The following is a 26741-nucleotide window of genomic DNA, read 5'->3' as shown; positions in this document are numbered from 1 at the left end:
AGGGAGGAGTAGAGTCCTGAGGCTGTGTGACCCGGGGAAGCTCACTCCTTTTCTCCTCTGAGAAGATTCTGAAATTCTCTTTCAAAGAAGGATGAGAACATTTACTTACATCCATTTCTGCCCACGTCTCTCTGAAAACTTAAGATTTGACAAATGACCAATATCCAGAAACCTGTAACTACCCCATTTTTACCATCTTCAAACTAAAATCCCTTAATGTTATTGGTAGGTTGCTGTGGTTTCAGTAAATGTACTAAGTATGAGGTTATCGTTTTAGAAAATGGTCTCCTCCTTCAAACTGATTAGTGGTTACCTAAAAAAGAAACAAGAAAAGGAACAGCCCAGCCAGCTATGTGTTGTTGAGTTAGCTGAGGTGAATGAAAGATGAAATTATTTGGGTTGAAAACAGGTATGGAAATGGGAATGAATAATTGTTCCAAGGTTTTAAGAGTAAAACATCTATGAGGTCTCTTCCTTGTCCAGATTACTGGAGATAAGTTTGCTTTTGGTAAATTTTCTCAGATTTATAAATTATTAACAATTAAATGATTATTTATATGAGTAAATTAGGAAAAGTAGCCCGCTGAGATTTTTTGCAATTTAATTTGTTTGATGGTATTCAATTTTGAGTGTTTTATATACTTGGGCAGTTGAAAATGATGTGAAAAATGTAGGTTGGTTATATTTGGGTAGTTTGAGACAATTATGTCTTTTATGAAACTTTAAATCATTTTTACTTTGGAAGAGTTGATTTTTTAAACATTTATGTTAGTTGTATTCCTAAGGCTCTGTTTTTTCCTTTTCATTTTTTTAATTGAAGTATAGTTGACGTACAATATTATATTGGTTTCAGGTGTACAACATAGTGATTCGACATTTATATACATTACGAATTGATCACTATAAGTCTGGTAACCATCTGTCACCATACAAAGTTATCACACTATTATTGACTATACTCCCTATGCTGTACATTACATCCCATGGCTTGCTTATTTTATAACTGAAAGTTTGTACCTTTTAATCCCTTTCACCTACATCCCATCCCCACCTCCGCCAACCACCACTGTATCTATGAGTCTGTTTCTGTTCTGTTTTGTTTGCTCATTTGTTTTGTTTTTTAGATTCCACATGTAGGTGAAATCATATGCTATTTGTCTTTCTGTGTTTGATTTATTTCACTTAGCCAGTACCGTCTTATGTCCATTCATGTTGTTGCAAATGGCACAATCTCATTCTTTTTTATGGCTGAGTAATATTCCTTTGTTTATGTACACCACAGTTTCTTTAGCCATTCATGTGTTGTTGGACACTTAGGTTGCTTCCAGATCTTGACTGTTGTAAATAGTGCTGCAGTGAACGTAAGGGTACATGTATCTTTTCAAATTAGTGTTTTTGTTTTCTTTGGGTAAATACCCAGAAGTGGAATTGCTGGATTGTATCATAGTTCTATTTTTAATTTTTTGAGGAACCTCCATACTGTTTTCCATAGAGGCGGCACCAACTTACATTCCCTGCAGCAGTGCACAAGTGTTTCCTTTTCTCCATATCCTTGCCAGTACTTGTTATTTATTACCTTTTTAATGACAGCCATTCTGATTGGTGTGTGGTGATCTACATTTTATTTAGATTATACCAAGTATAGGCACTTTTAGAAGAGGATTGTTTGTGTGCATGTGTGTGTGTGTATGTGTTCTTTTAAGCCCTGGGATAAATAAATGTGTGCTATAAGGACACAAGTGATAACTAATGAGTCTATTGGCTTTTGCTAGATCTAAAGCAAATCCTGGCATTTAACAAAATAGAAGCTGCAAATGGATAGCGCTACTGTTTTTTTATTGTGGGAAATTTCAAACATATTCGGAAGTAGAATAATGTAAACACCCACGTACCCATTGAATAGCTTCAACAATGATTCACTCCCCCTTTTTCTTCCCATGGATTATTTTGAAATAAATCACAGATATTTCATCTGCTTCAGTCTGTGTCTCTGGAAGATAATGATCCTTTTTAAAAAATACATACATATGTAGTTGTAGATTTTAATGATGCATATGCCATAGTACCATTACCACGTGGTGGTGCCTCCTGAATGCTGTTGATTATTTCATAGCCTGGATCTCCAGCCTTGTAATAGTGGTCTTATATATTTCTCATAGGCAGGGTTCCCCTGTTTGTAGAAAAAAGTGCATTGTTAAGACAGACTATTTCTGCCAGGATTAATGACTTCTACTTTCAAATTAAGTTTTTAGTTTCAAAAAAGTAACATTACATACGATTCTTAATATTTTAATTTATTTTTAAAATTCATTTTGTGTGAACATATGGGGAAACATTTTTTCCAAAGGGCATCCTTCCTTTTCTCATGCAGATTTTAAATTGTGGATGCAGGTGGCCAATTAAAAAAACACAGCTATCATTTGCTTTTGGGATTTAATACAAATGAAAGGCTTGACTCTTTGAGGCTCTTTGAAATTGAACATGTTAACCACAAAGCAAGGAACCAGAAGGTGAAATCAGGTAAGCAATATTCTGTGTCAGAATTGGGTATCCCCATTATTCTCTAATGTGATGTCTTGATTTCTTTTCTTCACAGCTCTACTCCCATCTTTTATAGTATTTACTTGTTTACTTTTTTGCCTGTCTCAGTTAAAACTGTAAGCTCTTTGACGACAGGGTTTATGACTCTTTTGTTCTCCTGTGTCCTCAGTACCTAGAATAGTTTCTGGCATACATCATATGCTCAGTAACTATTTGTTGAATGATTTAATGAATGCATGGATCAGTAGGTGTGTTTAACGCATCTGGCAACTACTTGAATAAATTTCTGCAATAGAATAATTGGGGGGAAATAGGATTCTTATTCTGAAATTATCCCCAGTGGTTCTTTCACTGCTTGCATCTATAGGGAATCACTTAGATAGGAGTTCACGTGGGGAACAGGAACAGTCTTTTGCAGTTCATTTCGGTGAAACTGTCTTGAAATAGCATCCAAATCAGGAAAAAAGCCAAAAGGCAGAACACCATAGCGAGAGTAAACCATGGGAGTGCATCATCCTGTCTGGGGATAAAGCTCAGCACCTAACCTGCCCCAGACAGGAGAGACTCTCATAATTCTAAGACATTCAACACAGCATAGCACTTTTCTTTTGGTAGAAATGTCAGTGAAATAAATTCCTGTGTGTACTTTTGTGTCTACAAGGCATGTTTCAAAGTAGCTTTTGTTTTAATTTATTTGAAATACCTGTAGTGTTCCTTTTTCTGCTAGTGCAAATGAGGAAAAATGTCTCTAACTGCAGTTTCAAAATTACCTACAGCAGATTAGAAACTACACTTTAAAAGGGCTATTTTGGTGGTGCCTAGAGGAGCCAGAAATGTAAGATTAGGGAGCCATATATTAGTTGTCAACAAAGTGTCGTTTTAACTAACTGGAAGTATTCTTCAAGGTCACTTACAATCTCACATTCTTAAAATCGCTATGCATGAAAGAGTCACGTTGCTGTACCTGTCACCTTTGGTGCAAGGTAATGTAAGCTAGGATGGCAAAAGTTTGCAGTATTGGGTATGCAGCAGGGTCCTTGTTCCGCTGCGTAGGTCACAGAACCATGTTCATTTACTCCGTAAATGCAAAGTATCTACTCTGTGATAGACCCTGGAGTTGGGAAGATGAAAACTCCATCCTTGTTCACAGTCACGTGGCAGGAGATAGGGAAGAGTGAATGGGATGGCGTGCATCACCATCTTACCAAGTCTGCTGATGCTGTGGGTCAGTCATGCCCCTCATCTAGACAAGCCTGCCCTCATACAGTGTCCAGATTAAATTCTTTCAAGATGAAGAGTAGAAACAAGTAAAAGACAAGGAAGCCCCTGTGTTCTTTGGTGAATACGAGGAATCAGGAGAACTGGCACGTTTCCTTGTGTTGCTAGTAAAGCAGGTTTGAGCTAGATATGTCAGTGTTTCCTGACAGGTGTTAAGGCAGGGTAGGTTTTTCTCTCAAGTACCAAAGGGCACGTGTGTTTCTTTAGACCACAGGGGCTAATCTGGAGTGGCAGGATTGCTGTAGTTCTATGCCAGGATTTAAATGTTAGAAAGTAGAGAGATCTAATCATTAGAAAAAGTAACACACTAGAAGTAGCTTAACTGTACTAAGCAGTAAATGTATTGTACCTTCTTTAGGTAAGTTCTTTATCTTTCCTTGTTGAGTTAAAAGGATGCCTTCCTGGAGACAGGGATTGGCCTTCTAGCTGACAACCATCTTGGGGGTAACGTTGTGTTGCAACTTTAGATAACCATGTTAAATTAAGCTATGAGGTATGACAGGATGCAGAATGTTAAGAGCAAGTCTAACACCATGCTAAGTGTGAATGAAAGCCTGAGAGGTGCCAATTTGATGAGGTGTTAAGACACCTTTTCTGAAATTTGAAGAGGAAAGAGGTAAAAAACTAGACTTTATCATCTGAATTACATATCTGCATTATAGAACTTAAAATAACCTGTTGTATAGCTATAGCGTGTCTTTGTTTTGATCATCTGTATCAAATCTGCTAGTAAATGTTGGTTCCCCAAATTGTAAATACAGGGTTTATTTCTCTACTCCAGTTAATGTAGGCGTTGATATTCATAATGTTTCCCAATGAGGCTCATAGCAGAGAGTCTGGGATGCTGGCTGTAGACTGTTAGGATTTTATGAGTCCTCCCCCTTCTTCTGTTAATGAGTTCTCGTGTTCTCTCCTGGGACAGCTGGGGATCTTTTTGTCATAACCCTTGTAATTGTCATTTATTTGGCTTTCCTGGGATACTGATGGCAGTGCAGCAGGCTTCTTGGTCCCTGGGATTTTCTTCCTTGTAGAGAAGAGGGAGGAGGCATCTCTAGCAGGCAGTGAGGGCTGAGAGAGAGACCCCCACCCCCAAGCTTCCTATCACCCCTGAATACCTACTGTATCAACACGAAACTAAGAGTTAAAAGGCTGAAATTAAGATGGTTAAATCAGTGCAGTGATTTACCTTTTTATTTCTGTTACTTAAAAGCCACTTTGCCACTATGTGTGTATGCCCTTGTGTATGTCAAGCCGTGATTTAGAGCTTGGGCCTTTCTCCAAATTCCCTTTACCAAATTCTGAGCAATGCATTTTGCTTATTACAGTTCAGACTCAGAGTTCCTACCAGGCCACATCCCTGCTCCAGGTTTCTTTTATGTATTCTCAAAATATTTTAAATAGACATGCTATGCCAAGCAATTTCTAACCTAATGGGAATCAATTAAAATGGGAAAACATGGAGGTATATTCACTGCTTGCTCTCGGCTCTCTTGCATAATTTATAATGTGTTCTATTCAACTACCTGAGTATTGGTTGGTGACCTGTGAGCCCACTGGAACAGACGTTCATAGACATTTCCGTCATAACAACCAAGTGCTGAATTTAAACACTGATCGGTGAAGTCAAAAGCATCAGTTAACAAGACAGCATCCTTTCTGAGAGAAAAAAACAAAAGAGTCGTATTTTAGATTGCTTTTGCGAATCTGATTAATCTGGGATGGTGAATAACAACACCTAATTAGAAGTTGCATCATTATCCACTTTTCGAACAACTCGGCTTTTTTTTTCTTTAAGTTTTAATTTTTGATCAGTTATATAAGCACAGCATAAAGAGTCAAATAGTTCTTCAAGGCTTGTTATTGAAAATCAGCATATCCCTGCCTCTCCCCTCCATTTCTTCCCCCTACCCCTAGAGGCAATCAGTTTTAGTCTTTTAGCTGATATTTGGGGAATTTACCCGAACGACTCTAAATGTCTTGTTTGTATTCCTACCTCATATTCATTGGTGCTAGATATTATCTGTTGACTATTACAGAAGATACGGATTTATTTTAGCACCACTCTCCTCAGCAGTACCGATCATCCCTCCCTCCCCATCCCCCAACCTCTACTTCCTCCCCACGGCCTTCCTGCCTCCCAATATAATTACAGTGTTGGCCAGACTGATGTTCAGTGCTTACCTTGTTATGACTGTATGTATCCTGTATGTTAGTATGACTTTATGTATTCTGTTCATGGCGGAGCCACGTTCCCACCACATCTCTCCTGTTCTAGGGGTCGCTCTCCAGCACTTCTGTCATAATTCTTAGTGATTTCACTGTCTATGTGGAAGTTCCTTGAATCTTCTCCCCATTGACCGTGTTCTACAGCCTCGCTCTGTCACTGTCTGCCGAGATCACGCACCAGGCCTTGTCATCCACCTCTGCATCTCACCATAGTCTCAGCCATGTTCTTGTCACTGTCTCCTCTCTTTCTAGCTTACTCCCTCTACTATTGTGACTTCTATGATTCTTATTTTCCCTTTCAAGCGACAAAATTATTTTAACCTATGGAATGAAATATTAAAATAATTGTTCACATGCTTCCCTTCCTTTTTTAGCAGAGGATATAAAATAAAATATGTGATTGTTTGTTTATACTCTTCCTTAACGCTCGCTTCACAGAGTATTTGAGGTGACTGAGATACTGTACTTATTTAATCCTTTCTGGATGGCCTTTAATCATTATTATGAAATGATTTTCCTACAGGGCTGTTCATGATTCTTTGACCCTCCTGGCACCTACTGCCTATTTAAAGTCCCATCTACATGGTCTCACTTCCCTCATCTGTCTGAAATTCCATGGTCTATTTATTATATTCACTCCCTCCAAACAATATTCAACAATTTTTCTTGCTTTGTCATACTTGTTTAGCAAAACCCCGTTCCTCGTTATTTCCAGTTTTCCACCGACTTTGCCCCATACCTTTGTAACTATATGGCTGGAAAAACCAATACTGACTGTTGTAATAAGGACTCAAGTGGGCCCTTATTGCTACCCGGCAGTCATATCACATTCTAATTCATTTACTCCTTCATTCTCTTAGATGATTATCTCCCACCTTCTCTTTGATCTTCAGATCTACACTACTCACCTCCCCATCTCTCTCAACCTAGATGACTTTGAGTCCTATTCCACTGGTAAAATAGAAGTGGTAAGAAGAGTTCCACAAGTTCCCACCCATGCATTTAAACATATGGGGTTTTCTCTCATAGTACAGGTAAACTGTCCAGGTTCCCAGCTCTGACCAGTCCCTCCTCGTCCACTAGATGCCTTCCCCTCCTGCCTAGTAGAGAGCAACGTTCCAGAAGTCCTCCTGCCTTTCCCCTATAACGTCAAAATTCCCCTCTCTCCCAAAACATTTCCATCAGTTTCCAAACAAGCTGTCATTTCTCCCACCTAAAAACAATCATTTGGGGCTTCCCTGGTGGCACAGTGGTTGAGGGTCTGCCTGCTGATGCAGGGGACACGGGTTCGTGCCCCAGTCCGGGAAGATCCCACATGCCGGAGCCGCTGGGCCCGTGAGCCGTGGCCGCTGAGCCTGCGCGTCCGGAGCCTGTGCTCCGCAGCAGGAGAGGCCATAACGGTGAGAGGCCCGCGTACCGCAAAAAAATGAAAATAAAAACAATCATTTGACTCTATTTCCCTCTCCATCATCTGACCCATATCTTGGCTCCGCTTTGTGACAAAACTTGAAAGCGTTCTGCTTGTTGATGCTTGCTCTTTCCAGTTCTTCTCCGCCTCTTCTCAACTAGATCCGTTCAGGTCTTCACTCCCACCATTCCACTGAAGCAGCTCTTGTCGAGGTCACCTCATCATCATCTTTGGAGGGTCCCAAGACTCCGTACCTGGGCCTCTTCTCTTCATACACTCACCCCTTGTGATACCATCCTTCTCATGGCTTTAAATACCAACGATATGCCAGTGACTTTGAAATTTTTCTCTCCAGTCTCTCCTGCTTACTAACATCTTACTTGATTTCTAGCAGGCTCTTCAAACTTGATGTATTCAAAACCTAACTCCTGACCTTCTAGACCTTCTATCCATCCTGCCCAAACCTGGCTCTCCTGTAGTCTTCCCCGTTTATAGTAAATGGCGACTCTATCCTGGCCCAAAACCTGAACTCCTCTCTGTCTCTTACATTCCATATCTAATCTGTCAGCAAATCTTGTTCTACCTTCAAAATATATCCAGACTTCTACCACTTCCCACCACCTCCAGTACTATCACCCTGGTCCAGTCCAGCAGCATCTCTCCCCTGGATTATTGCAGCAGCCTCCTGACTGGACTCCCTGCTTTTCACTCTTGTCCCCCTCCCGAGTCAATTCTTAATATGTTAGCTGGAGTGATCCTTTAGAAACACACCTCAGATCTCCTCAGATTGTGTCTGTCCTACGCTCAGAACCTTCCTTGTTCTCACACAAAGTGAAAGTCAAAGTCTTACGTCTTTCCAGTGACCTACACCCACTCCATTGTCATTCCCAGTCCACCCCTAGTTCTCTGACCTCTGTTCTCATTCTCCACCTCAGTCATGCCACTCCAGCTGCTGCGGCCTCTTCTCTGTTTGCTGGATGGACATGCCAGGCACTCTCTGGCTTCCAGCATTTGTACTTCTCCTTTGCCTGGAATGCACTTCTCCCAGCCAACCACATGGCTCCTCTCACCTCCCCACCTTCAGATCTTTCCTCAGACATCACTCTCCTCGAGAGGCCTTCTCTAACCTATTTGAAACTACAGTCCTCCACCCCCACCCCCAGCACTCCTCATCCCCCTTCCCTGCTTTTTCTTTGTAGCGTTTATTACCACTTTGCACACTATGTGTTTGACTTATTTTGTGTATGTGTGTTTGTTTCCTCTCCTCCAGTCTGTCGCCTTTTCAATCTGAAACTCATATCCTTCCTTTGAGGAGTATTTTCTTGAATTATTTTGTTAATGATTTGCTCCCTTCTGCTTTCTTTGTCTTCTCTTTCTAGACCTGTTCTTTAGATGATGGACAGTTAGGATCAGTCCTCTTACTATTTTTATCTTCTCTCCTATTTTTGTCTTCTTGCCTTTTTGCTTTCTTTCTGCGAGATTTCTGCACTTTGTCTTCCAGTCCTTTAATTGAGCTTTTCATTTTCACTATTATTAATTTCATAGAGCCCTTTTTTTTTTTTGGTTCTCTGAATATTACTTTTTAAGAAATGACATTTTTGTTTTGTGGTTGCCATATCTCCTCTTAACTCTTTGAGGATATTACTGATCTTTCAAAAAAGTTCTCTGTGAAGATTCTTTTGTGACCCTCGAGTTGCCTTGTTCTTGCTTGGTCTCTGTCTTTTATGTCAGGGGCTTTCCTCAGGTGTCTGGTGATCCCTGAGTGTCTGATCATAGCTAAGACTGGGGCATTAACTAGCTGATTAGAAATCTGGGTGTGCTTGTCAGGGTGGGGTTCCCTGTGGGGTGAACTGGGTATACCATTGGGGGACCTCGGTGTCAGTGTCTTTACTTCTCTCTCCTTTGGGCTGGTCAGATTCTCTAGAGGAGGATCATGTTATCATTTTCCTGCAGGACATGAGCCTGGCTGCCAATTTGCTGGGAACCGGTGGGAAAAGAGGGCTGGAGGAGAGGGCTGTCAGCATTGGCCTATAAACATTTATTCAAGCCCCTGTTTTCTGTAGGGTAGCCTGATGTTCTTCATCCTCAGCTATGCCTGATGTCCCCTAGTCTGTAGACCCTCTGTTTACCCTCCTGCCAGGGTGCGGTCAGGGAAAGCCTTAAAACTACTCAGACAGGAGAAGGGGAACTGGGGATTCAACTCCTCCTGAAATAGACTTCCAACCCATCCTGTCACGTTTACCTTCACCCCCATTGCCAGAGGCACCTGGTGCTGTAGTTCTTGAGGTTCTTTGGTGGCACTTGTTTGCTTCTTGGCTTTTCCTGCTGCTGGTTTATGATTCAGTTTATTCAGGTCTGCTAAGTCCATCTACTCTCCAAATTTCATGTTTCCTCTCCTGTTCTCTTTCTTTGTGGGTTAATGCCTTTTAAAATTTAAATTTTTATGGGTTTATGCCTTTCAAAATTTTTAAATTAATTTACTGACGTTTTAGTAGGGTTTCAGGAGGGAACAAAAATAAATGCATATGTTCAATCTGCCATCTTTGCCTGGAAGTCTCCCACCTGAGATTTTATGACCATTTAAACAACTAAAAACTGTTTTGGTCAGTTAATTTCCATAACACAGAGAGCTGGTTCTCAGTGTCACTTAGAATAGTGTGCCATCCTTCATTTGTCATCTCAGAAATCTGAGGGCGATACTGAATTATCGAGGCATGGAACGCAGAACTGTTAAAAGCATGGAGTCTGTTACATACCTAATTACCCTGCAGTAGTCGGAAGGTTACTTAGGAACCATAATGTGAGTAAATCAGTTTGTGGGTTTGATGCATGCATAAGTTGTCTATTTGTGTCAGTGCTGTCTTGTCTTGAACTGTAAGCCTCTGGGGCCATGGGAAGCACTTAGCGTGCTGTTGGAGATTAAAAAAATCATGCTTATAGGTATTAAGGTGATCATTTGTGTTTCATTATCACTGGCAATCAGGGCTAGAACATTATTGTCTTCATGTGCTTTTAAATGCCAAGCGTTTCAGAAAGTTAGATACACTTGGGCTTGAACTGTGCAGTACTCAATCATGCTATTAATGGTTCCCACCACTGGATTCTCTATATTAGGGAAAGTTTAATACCCGGGGCATAATTATATCAAAGGTAGTTTTTGATAATTTTTGAAGATTTAATTGAACAGACATTTGCTGACCACCAACTATCTGTTAGGTGCTTATTTGGAGTCATATGTAACATGTTGCACATTGTTAGAAAGAAAAAGAACCTGGTCTAGTTTTTTTTTTAAACCTCCTTCATGAATATCTTATTTTATAAAAAAAATTCAAATCTTTATTTATTGGCTGGGCCTTGTGGGATGCGGGATCTCATTTCCCTGACCAGGGATCGAACCCATGCCCCCTGCAGTGGAAGCGCAGAGTCTTAACCACTGGACCACCAGTGAATTCCCCTTTCTTTTTGTTCTTAGTCTTGTTGATAGTGTGAACTATTGGAGGTTCTAGGGGAAAAGTCATATACACATGTGTCATACCACATCCAGCCCCCAACATACACAACAGGCATCCTATTTTTTCAGAAAAGGTTGTGTTATCAAGTTAGCTCATTTTCCATCTTATGGACAATGGTTACTAATTAGTATTAATTTCTTTTTCTTCCAGTACCCTGGTCATGTTGGGGCTTTGGTTTTTATATGTTTTTAAAGTGATCATTTAGATTATATATAAAGTGACAGGATGAAAGTATTGCATTCGTATGTCATGACCCTAAACTGCACCGCCTTATGCTGCATATAAAAACTATATTATTGTGTTACAAATCAGTATGTGAATTACTAGATTTTAAAAATCTCATCTTGAAGCTGAGGGAGTATTAAAGTGGGCTTAGTCAACTAAGCATATTCAACAAAGATAAGGATATATTTGAAATAAACAATAGCCCAACCTTCACTTTAACATACAGTTTAAGAGCACATGCTCTGGAGGCAGACAGGTCCCCGATTGTACCCAGACCCTCCTCTGGCTCACTGTGTGACCTTGGGCCCTAAGCCTGAATTTCCTCCCCTGTAAAATGGGGAGCGTAATAGTATCCACTTCAGAACTCTGTCAGGGTTAAATGAGATGATGTATATAAAAGCTTTTGGCATAGTGCCTGCCACGCATAAGTGTTCCTTAAGTATTAGCTAAGACCAAGGCTCATTAATATTATTAATTAATACATATTATTAATATGTAGTATGCTTTTATTCATAGTCTGTAGATTCTGTCATTTCTGGACGATGTTGAAGAGTTCGATTGAGGTAGCTGGATAATTTATTCTTAAGCATTTTTAGTTGTGATTTTCCCCCCATTTTTTCCTTTCATTAATTCATAATGCTTTATGTTGGTGTAATGATGCTAGGATGTAAACCTGTCCAGGGCTGGTGCTGCTTTTGCCAGACCCCCATTTAACAAGGTTTTAGAGTTGAAGGTTTTGGAGTTTGAAGTGAACAAAGGGCTTAGGGCGAAGGGCAGCCACTCACCGGATGAGGAGGAGAAGGTCCAGGTAGGCTTTTCTCGCCACATCTATTTGGGCGCCGGATAGGAAGCCATCATGGAGAAAGTCGCCCGTGTTAGTCATGATGCCGTGTAAAGCATAGAGATCACAGAGGCGTTTGAGCACCTGCTGAATTGCTGGTTGATTTTCCAGTTTCTCCAGAGCTTCTGTAAAAATCTTCACAGTGACATAGTAGAGGTGTGCCTACAAAGACACAGAGATGCGTTAGCCTCTGATTTCTGCCTCGACAAGTCATCCTGGAAGCTTGGCAAAACTGCTGGAATAAGATTGCTGTGGCCATGTTTTTCCCAGCAGGCTGACAAGCAGCTGCCTTTCTACTAGCTCACCGCGTCTAACTGAGCCTTTTTGACAGGGGTGTGTGCACACGTGTGTGTGTGCGCGTGCTGGGGGCTGGTGGACTCTGGAACTTGGCCCTTAGTTTCCTCATTTTCCTTGGGCCACTCAAGTAGGTTTGAAAGCAGAGAGAGAATACAGCAGTATTGGAGGCTGACCTGGGAACAGTGGAGGACAGCACTGCTTTTCTCAAGAAAACAGCTACTTATTGTCTGCCGTGTTCAAGGCAGTGGTTGTGTGTGTGTGTGTGTGTGTGTGTGTGTGTGTGTGTGTGTGTGTGTGTGTGTGTGTGTGTGTGTGCCTTGAAGTGAGAGAATAGAGGTTCAAGATGTACACGAAATTTATCCTAGCTAGACTGTAAACTCCTTGAGGTAAGCTATTTAGCCCATATACAACAGTCCGGCTTCGTCGGTGGTTAAAATAATACTTTGATGCTGGTTGGTAAGTGACCACTGCCTTCATCTGGCGAGAACCCCCTCTGCCAGGCTTCTTCCCAGGGATGCCCCCTCCTCCACACAGCCCAGCAACTAAAGGTCTAACGCCGCCCGACCCAGCAGGAGGCTTTAAGGACCCTGCCTCCCTTAGGTCTGAAGTCCTTTCTGATTGGTGGCTGCTCCTGCCTTACTGGTTATTAAACCCTTCTCCCTAAGACAAATGCACATTATTTTTATCTGGTAGGATATACGAGTTCTATGGGAGGAGAGAGAAAAGGAGAGCATATATATTAGGTCTTCTCAAATTTTTATGTGTGTACAGATTACCTGGGGATTTTGTCAAAATGCAGATTTTGGAATAGCTCCCCAGTAATGCCCATCCTGCTGGTAGTGACTTGAAGTAGCAAGGCTTAGAGTGTCTCGAGGGATCAAAGGAATTTACCCGAGGGACAAGGAATGAGGGTAAAGTCATTCTTAGGCAGGGGAGAACTGCACGGGCACAGGGCTATACTTTCAGGAGGCTGCAGCAATTTAAGGGTAAGGTGAGGTGATGACAGGGAACTGTGAAAGTTAGGGTGGACGGGCAATTGGGACCCAGGTCGATGAAGGGCTGTGAATGACATGGTTGGGATTTTATTCTGTGGGGGTCAGGGGGCCACCAGAGTCTTCAACAGGCCAGTGACCTGATGAGGTTTCTCACTTGGAGTGGATCTGCCTTTCCCAGGGAGGCCTCGCGTGGGTGCTAACAATACCACTTTGCCACCTGGACCTGGGGTGCTCACAGCCATGCTGGGTTTGCAGCATTTGAATATGGAAAAGGAGAAGATGTGCTCTGCTGCCCCTGCTGGGTCAGACAGCCCTTGGTGTTCAAACTGGACCCAGTTTGGCACAGCTGGAGAGCCTCACATTTTTCACTTAGGCCCTGTTTCTCTTTTCTAATCCGAGAGCCACATCCTTAAATTCTCAGGGACCTGGGTTTAAGAGTGGAGTGATGAAGAGCTGCCCAAGGACCTCTGCCTCACAAAGCAGGAGGAGGACCAGAGAGAGGAAGGTGGCCTCTTCCTTTGGGCAAAGGCTGAGCCAAACCTTGGCACCATGCTCTGAACACGATGAACTTTATTTATTGTGTGTGTGTGTGTGTGTGTCTGTTTCAGTCTTGCTTCCTGCCTAATTTAGGGGTGGGGGTGGGATGTGTAGCATTTATAGCCTAGGTGGCTCTTCAAGTTGTCCAGGTATTAACTCATTGAATCTTCACAATAATCCTACAAGTTAGGTACTATCAGTAGCTCCATTTTGCAGATGAGGCCTCTGAGGCATCGAGAGATTAAGTTCCTTGCCTGCCCAAGCACTGGCTGGTGAGTGGTAGCAGTGAGATCCAAACCAGGGTAGGCTGCCTCTCGGTTAAGTTTGTACTGTTAACCGCTGTGCTGTGTTGCCAAAGCCACCAGAGACTGAGGCGAGATTATAATGGGCTGGGACCAGAACTTAGGCCAGGGTCCGGTCCTCCTTCTCCACCCCTCTGCCACTGTCCCCCCGCCGTGTTGCCATCACTCTACCTACACATTTGTGGTTTCCAGATGAGACACAGTTGGGTACTTGAGGTTTCTGTAGAGTAGATGGCCTCCCAGAGCCCAAAGACCAGAAAGCGCAGATTTCCCTGCGCATTATGACTTTAGAGACTCGGCTTGGGCACCGCCTTCCCAGGAAGCCGCTCATCCTTAAAACTGAGGCTATGCTTACTTTCCCTCTCAGGGTCATTTAATATGAGGTAACCCTGGCAAGCAGTGTCTGGTGCATGGCCGGCCATGGGTTTGGAAAGCAGGCGAATAATGGGCAGTTGTGGCTCCTTTTTAGGTGTCTGGTGAGAGCACAGCATTTGCTTACCCTCTTCTGGGTTGACCGGACATTTGACACAGCAGGGGGTGCCTCTGTGACGGACGGAGCGGAATGGAGGGTGGCAGAGTCAATACTGGCGCCGGCCGATGTGATGGAGGTGGCAGGTCACCAGGTGGCGCTCATGCTCAGCCTGCCTGACCAGCCCTGCCCCGCCCGTACCATGAGGGAGAATGCAAAACGCTTCTGGGCTCCCCTGTTCTAGCCCGCTATTTTTGGGGCCTGCTGCCTGAGGATTGAAGGGAACACCTTGGTTTTCCAGCTGTAGGTAGGGCCAGAGTCCCAGCTGCCTTAGCTAGAGCTCAGCAGTCATTCCTACCTCCTTCCCACTGCATTGCTCTCTGAAGCCCGTCCCTTTCTCCTACACCCTTAATATCTCTGCATCTACCCGCTTCTCTCCATGCCCTCTGGCAGATTCATGGTCTGGATCACCCTCAGCCCTTGCCCAGACTGCTGCTGCCTGCTCCGTACTGGCCTCTAGCCTCCAGTCCATTCCACCCCCTGAAGCCTGTATGATCCTTCTAGAATGAAACTGATCGCTTTGCTCCTCTGATACAGACCCTGCAGAGGCTTCCCACTGCAATGAGAAACAGAAGTCAGACTTCTCACAGTGGTGCAGAAGGTGCGAGGCCTTGCCTATCTTTCCTTCTCCCCTATCCTCCTTCCTGTCCTGGTTTGTCTTCTTCCTTTAGTTTCTCCTTGGAAGGATGTACATCTCCTCCCAAGCACCATGCCTTGTCTTGCCTCCTCCTTCTACACCTCCTCATCCCTTTGCTGGGACACCTTCCTGTCCAAAGCCACAGCCTCCACCCCTTGCCTGGTTAATAATTTCAGCGCATCCTTGCAGTCCTGGCCTATACGCCGCTTCTGAGAAGGCTTTCTGACTCCTCAAGGTGGGTAGACTTGCACCTGCTCTGGGATCTTGTGGCAGCCTGTATTTCCCCGTGACGGTGCTTTCCTGATCGCAGCCGTCTGTGGACACTGTTGAGCCCCCAGTACCCAGCCTGATGGCTGATGTTGAGTGGGTGCTCAAATATTTGCTGACTGACTGTGAATTATGCGCAAACACAAAACGTAGTGGAAATGGAATCAGACATCTAAGGATTGCCTGTGGGGCTGAGGAGAGACTTGACCTGCTTTTCTATCTGGGAGGAAATATTTGAACAACCTGAAGCAAATCCAATAACACTGCCTCATTACACTTTTTCCCTAAGAGCTGCCAGTAAGATTGCTTTGGAGTTAAGTCCTTTAATTAAAATACCCTGGACTAAAGCCTTGAAAGTCAAATGAAGGCAGCCACTGAGCAGGGCTGGGGAATAATGGCAGAGTTCTGATTTTCTCAGCAGGACAACCTGCTGGGGAAACAAAACAGGTCTGTTTCAGCTTTAGCTGATGGGCAGCTCACCTTGGCGGCCTGGAGATGTATGACAGTGGTCTGGTTCCATGCCTCGTGCCTGTCAGCCCCAGATTGCATGAGAGTCTGTAAGTGATGCACTGAGTCCTTTATGAGCCTAAAGGCCAAAGAAAAAAGGTTCTGTTTTTGAACGAGTGGGGAAGAGATGGGTGGCATTTGGTCCCAGGCTGCCTGGGGTCCCACAGAAGTAGAAATAATACCAATTTATTGACCATTTGTTTGTGTTACAAACCTAAATACTTGGTATACATTATCTCTTTAACCCTTTTAAGAGTAGGCATTCCCAATTTGCAGTGGGGAACACTGAGTGCTAGAGAGGCTAATTAACTGGTCCAGGGTCACGTAGCTAATAAGGAGTGGAGCTGTTCTTAACCTCCCGGCTGTAAAGCCTCAGGGCCCTGGGCCAGGCACCATCCCTTCTTTCTAATGCAGACTCCATCCTGATACCAGTGTTTTCAGGCCATTCAACTGACTGACTTCCTATGGCTGAGCAAGGAGAGTGGTTTTCCTCTAAAGGCTGGTGAAGCCTGTCAGTCACCCAGTCTGCGCTAAGTTCTACCAAAGGGACCTTAAAAGAAAAGAATAGAGGAGAAAAGAAAACCAATCCTTGTTCTCCAAACCACGAAATTGGTAATTTGCCATTTAGTTAACCTTTATTCTTTTATTTTCTATTCCCTGCCTATCCACTCTTGACCCTTGGAATTTGTATGCAAAACAAACTGTTTATTAAGCAATACTTATTTTGCTTTGTCATGGGATAGATAAGCACATGTCACATTGAGTTCTAAGCAAAAAGCAATATACAGCCATCCCTTGGTATCGGGGGGATTGGTTCCAGGACCGCCACAGATACCAAAATCGAGATACTCAAGTCCCGGTATAAAAGTGTAGTATGGTCACCCTCCTTATTCACAGGTTCTGCATCTGGGGCTATGGAAGACCAACTTTGATGGCATTTTAATTACCCTGAGCAGCCTTATTTTGCCTGCCCCACTGCTCCAACTGAAATGTTAGTTCTGTGAGACCTGGGCTTTTTTTTTTTTTTTCCCCTACATTGGATCTTCATTGCTGCGTGCGGGCTTTCTCTAGTTGCAGCGAGCGGGGGCTACTCTTCGTTGCGGTGTGTGGGCTTCTCATTGCGGGGGCTTCTCTTGTGGAGCACAGGCTCTAAGCCTCACGGGCTTCAGTAGTTGCAACATGCAGGCTCAGTAGTTATGGCTTGTGGGCTGTAGAGCGCAGGCTCAGTAGTTGTGGCGCACGGGCTTAGTTGCTCCGTGGCATGTGGGATCTTTCGGACCAGGGCTCGAACCCATATCCCCTGCATTGGCAGGCGGATTCTTAACCACTGTGCTACCAGGGAAGCCCGAGGCCTGGGCTTTTTGTCGGACTGGTTTACTGATAGATCCCTAGTGACTGGAACAGTGCCTGGCAGATTATAGGTATTAAATATTTGTGGAAAAACATAAATGAATGTCCCAAGTTGCTTGTGATCTTGAAATGACTATTAACCATCCCTGAGACCACAGGTTGGGATATAAGACCTCATATATATAATGAAACTATTTTTACCAGGTTTTTTTGGTGTTTTAGTTGAGGAGGGGCTCAGAAGTTTTCCTTTCTAGGTAGCTAAATCTCTCCACCTTTTCCATGATGGTGTCTTTATTCCCAGCCCCCTGGCATGTTTGGATATTCCTGACATACAGTAAGTGTCCGACGATATTTGCTGGATGACAGAATGGAGGAGTCCTTGGTCTTGTCTGGGTTACCTGGAGCCTACTAGACCCTGGAAATAAACATATACTATCCCTTGTTATAGTCACATTTTTGAAAATTATTTTTAGATTGTGGGATATTTCGAATATGTGAGCACAGTTGTCCCTCTGTATCCACAGTTTCCACATCTTCAAATTCAACCAAGAATCAAATATTTGGGAAAAAACATTCTAGAAAGTTCCAAAAAGCAAAAATAGAATTTGCTGCATGCTGGCAACTATTTACATATCATTTACATTGTATTTACACCTATTTACATAATATTTACATTTTATTGGGTATTATAAGTAATCTAGAGATGATTTAAAGTAAATGGGAGGATGTGCATATGCAAATACCTACACATAATATTGCAAATCTGCAAATATCCCATTTTATAGAAGGGACTTGTGCATCCTGGGAGTTTGGTATCCGCAGGGGTCCTGGAACCAATCCCCTGCAGATACAGATGGATGACTGTATGGCTTTATTTATTAGTATTTACGTACCAATACATATGTAGTATTTACATATGGGTACATTCTTTGTAATGCAAACCACAGTGAGAACCTAAAGATTTTAAAAATTTCTTGCACTGGTTAGAGAGGTGATGTCTTCCTACTATCTTGACCAGGATGGGGAAGTGATAGTGGTCCATGGCTGACAGGTGAATTCTCCTTTCTGCCCCTGGTGGCAGGAGCTGAGAGGACTGAGGAGGTTGGGGAAGGGGGTGGTTTTTGGAAGAGTATCCTAGAATGTCCACCCAGCCAGTCCCAAAGGCCTTAGTGGGAAGGAGGCTGCCCCCAGGTGGGATGGTTGATTTCTGAGCTTGGCTTACCTGGCTGCCACGTGTGCCCAGGCCGTGGTGTAAAGCTCTGGGTGGAGGAAGTCGGCTACATTTTGGGCTGGGCACTTGGCCAGGTCAGGTGCAGTCAGGTATGCAACAGACTGAGGGAGAGACCTCTGTGATGTGGACTCCTGAGCCTGCAGGTAGCTCTTCACCAGAAACCTAGGGGGCAGGGGTACCAGCAGGTGAGAGGGTGGGGAGCCCTGAGGGACAGCCCAGCACCCCTCTCCCAGCGTCATGCACTCCTATGCTCCCCGTGGGAGAACCAGGGCCACCCCCTTTCTTTCCCAGGCCCCTACTGATAGCTACTCTTCACTCAAAAGCCGGAATGCATCCCGAGGCGCTAGCTTCTTTTACAGTGAAATGGAGCTGGAGCTGCAGGCCACACACATTCTCAGACCATGAACATAAATTCTTTCGATACCTGAACAAACAGAATCTTTTCTCTTGGTTAAGATCTTACGATTCGGGGATTTATGATGAATTGTACAGTGATGGTGGAAATTAAATTTTCTTAGCTCATAAAAGGATAGATGCAAGATTGCAAGCATGTATAGGAGAACTACAGGTGACTCTTAGCTTCTTCCTCGTGCTAATCCAATGGTTAGCGGCTGTGGGTCAGACAACCCTGGATTCCTTTGCAGCTCCACACATACCTGTGTGACTTCACTTCCCTCAGCCTCAGTGCCTCCATCTCTAGATGAGGACGGGGTCACCTGAGAGGGGGTTTGGGAAAACTGAATGAGATAATATTTGCAGAGCACTTGGCACAGTGCGGGGCATAGAGTATCTAATACATGATTTTGTATTCCTTTTGTAATTTGAAAAGAAAAAACAAATGTTGTATGTTTAAAATTTTTTAAAGAAATGTTACATAGCGAATTTGCCAGCAGGTCCTTTCTCCCTGCCTGGAGAAGTATTTGGCCTGTCTACTCACCTGAGATAGACACACGTGAAAGGCCTGGTCAGCCACGAGACCCACAGACATAAGAGAGAGAGAAAGAAACCACCTGTTGCGGGGAGGGGGAATCAGCCATTCCTCCCTGCCTTTCAGGTTGGAGCCTCCTGGTGCAGACCCTGTGCTGAACCTGGGGATGCTACAGTGAACAAGGCCGGCAGACTCCCTGCCCTCAAGGCCCGTCACACAAAAAGAGACGCAGTGGGGGGGGGCATCTGAAGGAAGTGTCATTTTAGCTGAGACTTGAAGATGAGGAGGAGCCTGGCGGTGGAGAGGATTAGGGGGAGGGAAGTGAGTGTGCAGGCCCCTGAGAAGAAACATGTGGCTGGCAAAGTGAGCAGAGGAGAAGGTTGTGAGAGGATGGAGGGGAGGCAGGGGCCATGTCTTAAGGTCCTTGCAGGCCACAGTGTGGACCGTGGCATTTTCCTGTGAGCTGTGAGAAGCCATTGAAGAATTTCAAGCAGGGGAAAGATGTGGTCTTCTTTAGGCTTCAAAAAAATCCCCCTGGCTGCCTGTGGAGGAAGGATGGAAGTGGGGCAGGGTGGAAGCAGCCGACTAGTGAGGAGATTGATGTTGTCCCGGTGGAGGGTGTGGCAGCCTGGCTGGGAGCTGCATGAGTCTGGGGAGAAGTGGATGGACTGGAGACATAATGTGGGAGTTGGACAGTCTGCAGACGGTGGTCCCCAAAGTCTGCTCCCTCTGTGGGCATCAGATGGTGCTTCAACCCAGGCTGAAGCTTGGTGGGGTCCCTGAGGGTTGGACAGAGACGTGGGCCTTACCTGGCTGTCTGCAGGTAGAGCACCGTGTTCTCACCCTCGTAGGTGCAGGAGGCTGTCACTCTGGTGACCAGGGAGGGCAGGCCGCTCAGCTTCGAGTAGCCATGTCCACCACAGGCCCTGCGGCACAGCTCAGCCCCCTGGACGCAGAAGTCCGACACCAAGGCCTTCATACCTGCACTCAGTGCATGAAGCTGCAAAAACAGGAAGGGGGTCAGGTGGCCTAAGGGGCCGTTCAGTTACAGCCATGCTTACCACTCATGGAGCGCCCACTCTATGCTGAGAACAGCTCTGTGAGATAAGAACTGTTTCCTCAGCTCACAACTTTATGAATGAGAAGACTGAGACTCGGGTTACGTGACTCACCCAAGGTCATAAAAAGAGGCAGTGTTGCTGTAGGGGCAATAAGAACGAAGGAAAACTGTCTAGACCAGTGTCTCCAGGATCTTGGGAAGAGAGTGCTTCTAGGATTGGTCTCACCATTATCCAGGAGCTGTGGATTTTGCTGGCAGGCAGAGGTTTTGGAGGGCTTGTCTGTGAGGATGCAGGTCTACCATCAGCCCACTGCTCTGGATTGTAGGAGGGGCTGCCAGGCAGCCAACCTGGTTTGAGTTTTTGGTTCTTGAAAGCCCTTACCCATCTTTCACACTTTCAAGTCCTTGGGAGGAAGGGTCATGTCCCTTAACCTCTCTGTGCTTCACTTTCCTCATCTGTAAAATGGGTATACAGATGGTGCCTGCGGTACAGTTGGAAGGATTACTGAAGCAATGCTTACAAAGCACAGAGCCTGGACAGACCAAATCTGTATGTAAGGCCACCGTCCTTTATCTGAGAATCTTGGGTCCAGATGCATTTTGGAATCAGATATGTTTTGAATTTTAGAAAGGTAAAGCAGCGCATTTAAGGTAGATTATATATAATACCCCTAGAGGAGTCCAGGGAGACCCTAGTGATCCAATGTATTAATATTTTCGGCTGCAAAATGTATTCACACTCAGTGGGATAAATCAGGTTAATTCAGGTCAAACTGTGCCACCAAATGAGTTCTAAATGACTTCTGGTTTTCAGAGCTTTCCAGGTTTCAGAGACACACCAGGGGGGACTTCCCTGGTGGCGCAGTGGTTAAGAATCTGCCTGCCAGTGCAGGGGACACGGGTTCGATCCCTGGTCTGGGAAGATCCCACATGCCGCAGAGCAGCTAAACCTCTGTGCCACAACTACTGAGCCTGTGCTCTAGAGCCCGCGAGCCACAACTACTGAGCCTGTGTACCACAACTACTGAAACCCGTGCCTAGAGCCCCTGCTCCGCAACAAGAGAAGAGAGATTGGTTCAAGATGGTGAAGTAGGAGGACATGAGCTCACTTCTTGCGGGAGCACTGGAATCACAACTAATTGCTGAACAGTCATCAACAGGAAGACACTGGAACTCACCAAAAAAGTTCAAGATACCCCACATCCAAAGACAAAGGAGAAGCTGCAATGAGACGATGGAAGGGGCGCAATCACAATAAAATCAAATCCCATGACCTCTGGGTGGGTGAGTCACAAGCTGGAGAATACTTATACCACGGAAGTCCACCCACTGGAGTGAAGGTTCTGAGCCCCACGTCAGGCTTCCCAAACTGGGGGTCTGGCAAAGGACCTGGGAGGAGGAATTCCCAGAGAATCAGACTTTGAAGGCTAGTGGGATTTGATTGCAGGACTTCAACAGGACTGGGGGAAACAGAGCCTCCACTCTTGGAGGGCACACACAAAGTAGTGTGCACATCAGGACCCAGGGGAAGGAGCAATGACCCCATAGGAGACTGAACCAGACCTACTTGCTAGTGTTGGAGGGTCTCCTGCAGGGGCGGGGGGTGGCTTGGCTCACTGCGGGGACAAGGACACTGGAAGCGGAAGATCTGGGAAGTACTCCTTGGCATGAGCCCTCCCGGAGTCCGCCATTAGCCCCACCAAAGAGCCTGTAGCCTCCAGTGCTGGATCATCTCAGGCCAAACACCCAACAGGGAGTGAACTCAGCCCCACCCATCAGCAGACAAGCAGATTAAAGTTTTACTGAGCTCTGCCCACCAGAGCAACACCCAGCTCTACCACCACCAGTCCCTCCCATCAAGAAGCTTGCATAAGCCTCTTAGATAGCCTCATCCACCAGAGGGCAGACAGCAGAAGCAAGAAGAACTACAGTCCTGCAGCCTGTGGAACGAAAACCACATTCACAGAAAGATAGAGGACTCTGTACTAGATGAAGGAACAAGATAAAACCCCAGAAAAACAACTAAATGAAGTGGAGACAAGCAACCTTCCAGAAAAAGAATTCAGAATAATGATAGTGAAGATGATCCAGGACCTCGGAAAAAGAATGGAGGCAAAGATTGAGAAGATGCAAGAAATGTTTAACAAAGACCTAGAAGAATTAAAGAACAAACAAACACAGATGAACAATTCAATAACTGAAATGAAAACTACACTAGAAGGAATCAATAGCAGAATAACCGAGGCAGAAGCACAGATAAGTGACCTGGAAGACAGAATGGTAGAAATCACTGCCACAGAACAGAATAAAGAAGAAAGAATGAAAAGAAACGAAGACAGCCTAAGAGACCTCTGGGACATTAAACACATCACATTTGCATTTTAGGGGTCCCAGAAGGAGAAGAGAGAGAGAAAGGACCAGAGAAAATATTTGAAGAGATTATAGTCGAAAACTTCCCAAACATGGGAAAGGAAATAGCCACCCAAGTCCAGGAAGTGCAGAGTCCCAGGCAGGATAAACCCAAGGAGAAACATGCCAATACACACAGTAATCAAATTTACAAAAATTAAAGACAAAGAAAAATTATTAAAAGCAACAAGGGAAAAATGACAAATAACATACAAGGGAACTCCCATAAGGTTAAAAGCTGATTACTCAGCAGAAACTCTACAAGCCAGAAGGGAGTGACACGATATACTTAAAGTGATGAAAGGGAAGAATGTACAACCAAGGTTACTCTACCAGGCAAGGATCTCATTCAGATTCGATAGAGAAATCAAAAGCTTTACAGACAAGCAAAAGCTAAGAGAATTCAGCACCACCAAACCAGCTCTACAACAAATGCTAAAGGAACGTCTCTAAGTGGAAAACACAAAAGAAGAAAAGGACCTACAAAAACAAGCCCAAAACAATTAAGAAAATGGTAATAGGAACATACATATCGATAATTACCTTAAATGTAAATGGATTAAATGTTCCAACCAGAAGGCATAAGCTTGCTGAATAGATACAAAAACAAGACCCGTATATATATATATGCTGTCTACAAGAGACCCACTTCAGACCTAGGGACACATACAGACTGAAAGTGAGAGAATGGAAAAAGGTATTCCATGCAAATGGAAATCAAAAGAAAGCTGGAGTAGCAATACTCATTTCAGATAAAATAGACTTTAAAATAAAGAGTGTTACAAGAGACAAAGAAGGACACTACATAATGATCAAGGGATCAATCCAAGAAGGAGATATAACAATTATAAATATATATGCACCCAACATAGGAGCACCTCAATACATAAGGCAACTAACTGCTAACAGCTATAAAAGAGGAAATCGACAGTAACACAGTCATAGTGGGGGACTTTAACACCTCACTTACACCAATGGACAGATCATCCAGACAGAAAATTAATAAGGAAATACAAGCTTTAAATGACACAATACACCAGATAGATTTAATTGATATTTATAGGACATTTCATCCAAAAACAACAGATTACACTTTCTTCTCAAGTGCACACGGAACATTCTCCAGGATAGATCACATCTTGGGTCACACATCAAGCCTCGGTAAGTTTAAGAAAATTGAAATCATATCAAGCATCTTTTCTGACCACAGCACTATGAGATTAGAAATAAATTACAGGGAAAAAACCCCATAAAAAACACAAACACGTGGAAGCTAAACAATACATTACTAAATAACCAAGAGATCACTGAAGAAATCAAAGAGGAAATCAGAAAATACCTAGAGACAAATGACAACAAAAGCACGATGATCCAAAACCTATGGGATGCAGCAAAAGCAGTTCTAAGAGGGAAGTTTATAGCAATACAATCCTACCTCAAGAAACCAGAAAAATCTCAAATAAACAATCTAACCTTACACCTAAAGGAACTGGAGAAAGAAGAACAAAGAAAACCCAAAATTAGTAGAAGGAAAGAAACATAAAGATAAGAGCAGAAGTAAATGAAATACAAACAAGGAAAACAATAGCAAAGACCAATAAAACTAAAAGCTGGTTCTTTGAGAAGATAAAATTGATAAACCTTTAGCCAGACTCATCAAGAAAAAGAGGGAGAGGACTCAAATCAGTAAAATTAGAAATGAAGAAGGATAAGTTACAACAGACACCACAGCACATCAAAAGAGACTACTACAAGCAACTCTATGCCAATAAAATGGACAACCTGGAAGAAATGGACAAATTCCTAGAAGGTATAACCTTCTAAGACTGAACCAGGAAGAAATAGAAAATAACAGACCAATCACAAGTAATGCAATTGAAACTGTGATTAAAAATCTTCCAACAAGCAAAAGTCCAGGACCAGATGGCTTCACAGGTGAATTCTATCAAACATTTAGAGAAGAGTTATCACCTATCCTTCTCAAACTCTTCCAAAATATAGCAGAGGAAGGAACACTCCCAAACTCATTCTGTGAGTCCCCCATCACCCTGATACCAAAACCAGACAAAGATTCTACAAAAAAAGAAAATTAGAGACCAATATCACTGATGAATATAGATGCAAAAATCCTCAAAAAAATACTAGCAAACAGAATCCAAGAACACATTAAAAAGATCATACACCGTGATCAAGTGGGATTTATCCCAGGGATGCAAGGATTCTTCAATATACACAAATCAATCAATGTGATACACCATATTAACAGACTGAAGAATAACAACTGTATGATCATCTCAATAGATGCAGAAGAAGCTTTTGACAAAATTCAGCACCCATTTATGATAAAAACTCTCCAGAAAGTGGGCATAGAGGGAACCTACCTCCACATAATAAAGACCATATACGACAAACCCACAGCAGGAATCATTCTCAGTGTGAAAAACTGAAAGCATTTCCTTTAAGATCAGGAACAAGACAAGAATGTCTACTCTCGCCACTATTATTCAACATAGTTTTGAAAATTTTAGCCACGGCAATCAGAGAAGAAGAAATAAACGGAATCCAAATTGGAAAAGAAGTAAAACTGGATCACTGTTTGCATATGACATGATACTATACATAGAGAATCCTAAAGATGCCACCAGAAGACTGCTAGACCTAATCAATGAATTTGGTAAAGTTGCAGGATACAAAATTAATGCACAGAAATCTCTTGCATTCCTATACACTAAACAGTGAAGGATCAGCAAGAGAAATTAAGGAAACAATCCCATTCACCATTGTAACAGAAAGAATAAAATACCTAGGAATAAACCTACCTAAGGAGGTAAAAGACCTGTACTCAGAAAACTATAAGACACTGAGGAAAGAAATCAAAAATGATACAAACAGGTGGAGAGATATACCATGTTCTTGGTTTGGAAGAATCAATATTGTGAAAATGACTGTACTACCCAAAGCAATCTACAGATTCAATGCAATCCCTATCAAATTATCAATGGCATTTTTTACAGAACTAGAACAAAAAATCTTCAAATTTGTATGAAGACACAAAAGACCCCGAATAGCCAAAGCAATCTTGAGGGAAAAAAACGGAGCTGGAGGAGTCAGACTCCCTGACTTCAGACTATACAACAGAGCTACAGTAATCAAGACAATACAGTACTGGCACAAAAACATAAATAGAGATCAATGGAACAGGATAGAAAGCCCAGCGATAAAACCACACTCCTATGGTCAGCTAATCTATGAAAAAGGAGGCAAGGATATACAATGGAGAAAAGACAGTCTCTTCAATAAGTGGTGCTGGGAAAACTGGACAGCTACATGTAAAAGAATGAAATTAGAGCACTCCTTAACACCATACACAAAAATAAACTCAAAATGGATTAAGGACCTAAATGCAAGGCCAGACATTATAAAACTCTTAGAGGAGAACATAGGCAGAACACTCTTGACATAAATCACAGCAACATCTTTTTTGACCCACCTCCTAGAGTAATGGAAATATAAACAAAAATAAACAAATGGGACCTAATGAAACTTCAAAGCTTTTGCACAGCAAAGGAAACTATAAACAAGATGAAAAGACAACCCTCAGAATGGGAGAAAATATTTGCCCATGAATCAACAAAGGATTAGTCTCCAAAATATATAAACA

General features: G+C 43.3%; 1 protein-coding gene across 2 annotated transcripts in view; it reads right to left on the bottom strand.

Annotated features, from left to right (window-relative positions):
* Positions 1 to 1819: 1819 nt before the first annotated feature.
* Positions 1820 to 26741, bottom strand: part of ACOX2 (acyl-CoA oxidase 2) — a 33667-nt gene continuing 8745 nt past the window's right edge. The window contains exons 9-14 of one of the 2 annotated variants that reach the window (XM_004267967.3): positions 20421 to 20611; positions 18675 to 18845; positions 16076 to 16181; positions 11976 to 12193; positions 5343 to 5475; positions 1820 to 2170 (exon numbers count right to left, since the gene is read on the bottom strand). In XM_004267967.3, the coding sequence (XP_004268015.1) occupies positions 2108 to 2170; positions 5343 to 5475; positions 11976 to 12193; positions 16076 to 16181; positions 18675 to 18845; positions 20421 to 20611 (882 nt within the window). In that variant the 3' untranslated portion in view covers positions 1820 to 2107. The remainder of the gene's footprint in view (positions 2171 to 5342; positions 5476 to 11975; positions 12194 to 16075; positions 16182 to 18674; positions 18846 to 20420; positions 20612 to 26741) is intronic. The other variant, XM_033424707.2, reaches the window with a different exon arrangement.

Source organism: Orcinus orca, chromosome 10, assembly GCF_937001465.1.
Source record: "Orcinus orca chromosome 10, mOrcOrc1.1, whole genome shotgun sequence".
Taxonomy (NCBI): domain Eukaryota; kingdom Metazoa; phylum Chordata; class Mammalia; order Artiodactyla; family Delphinidae; genus Orcinus; species Orcinus orca.
Note: the sequence above shows the minus strand (reverse complement) of the source record. Positions and strands in the feature narration are given on the sequence as shown.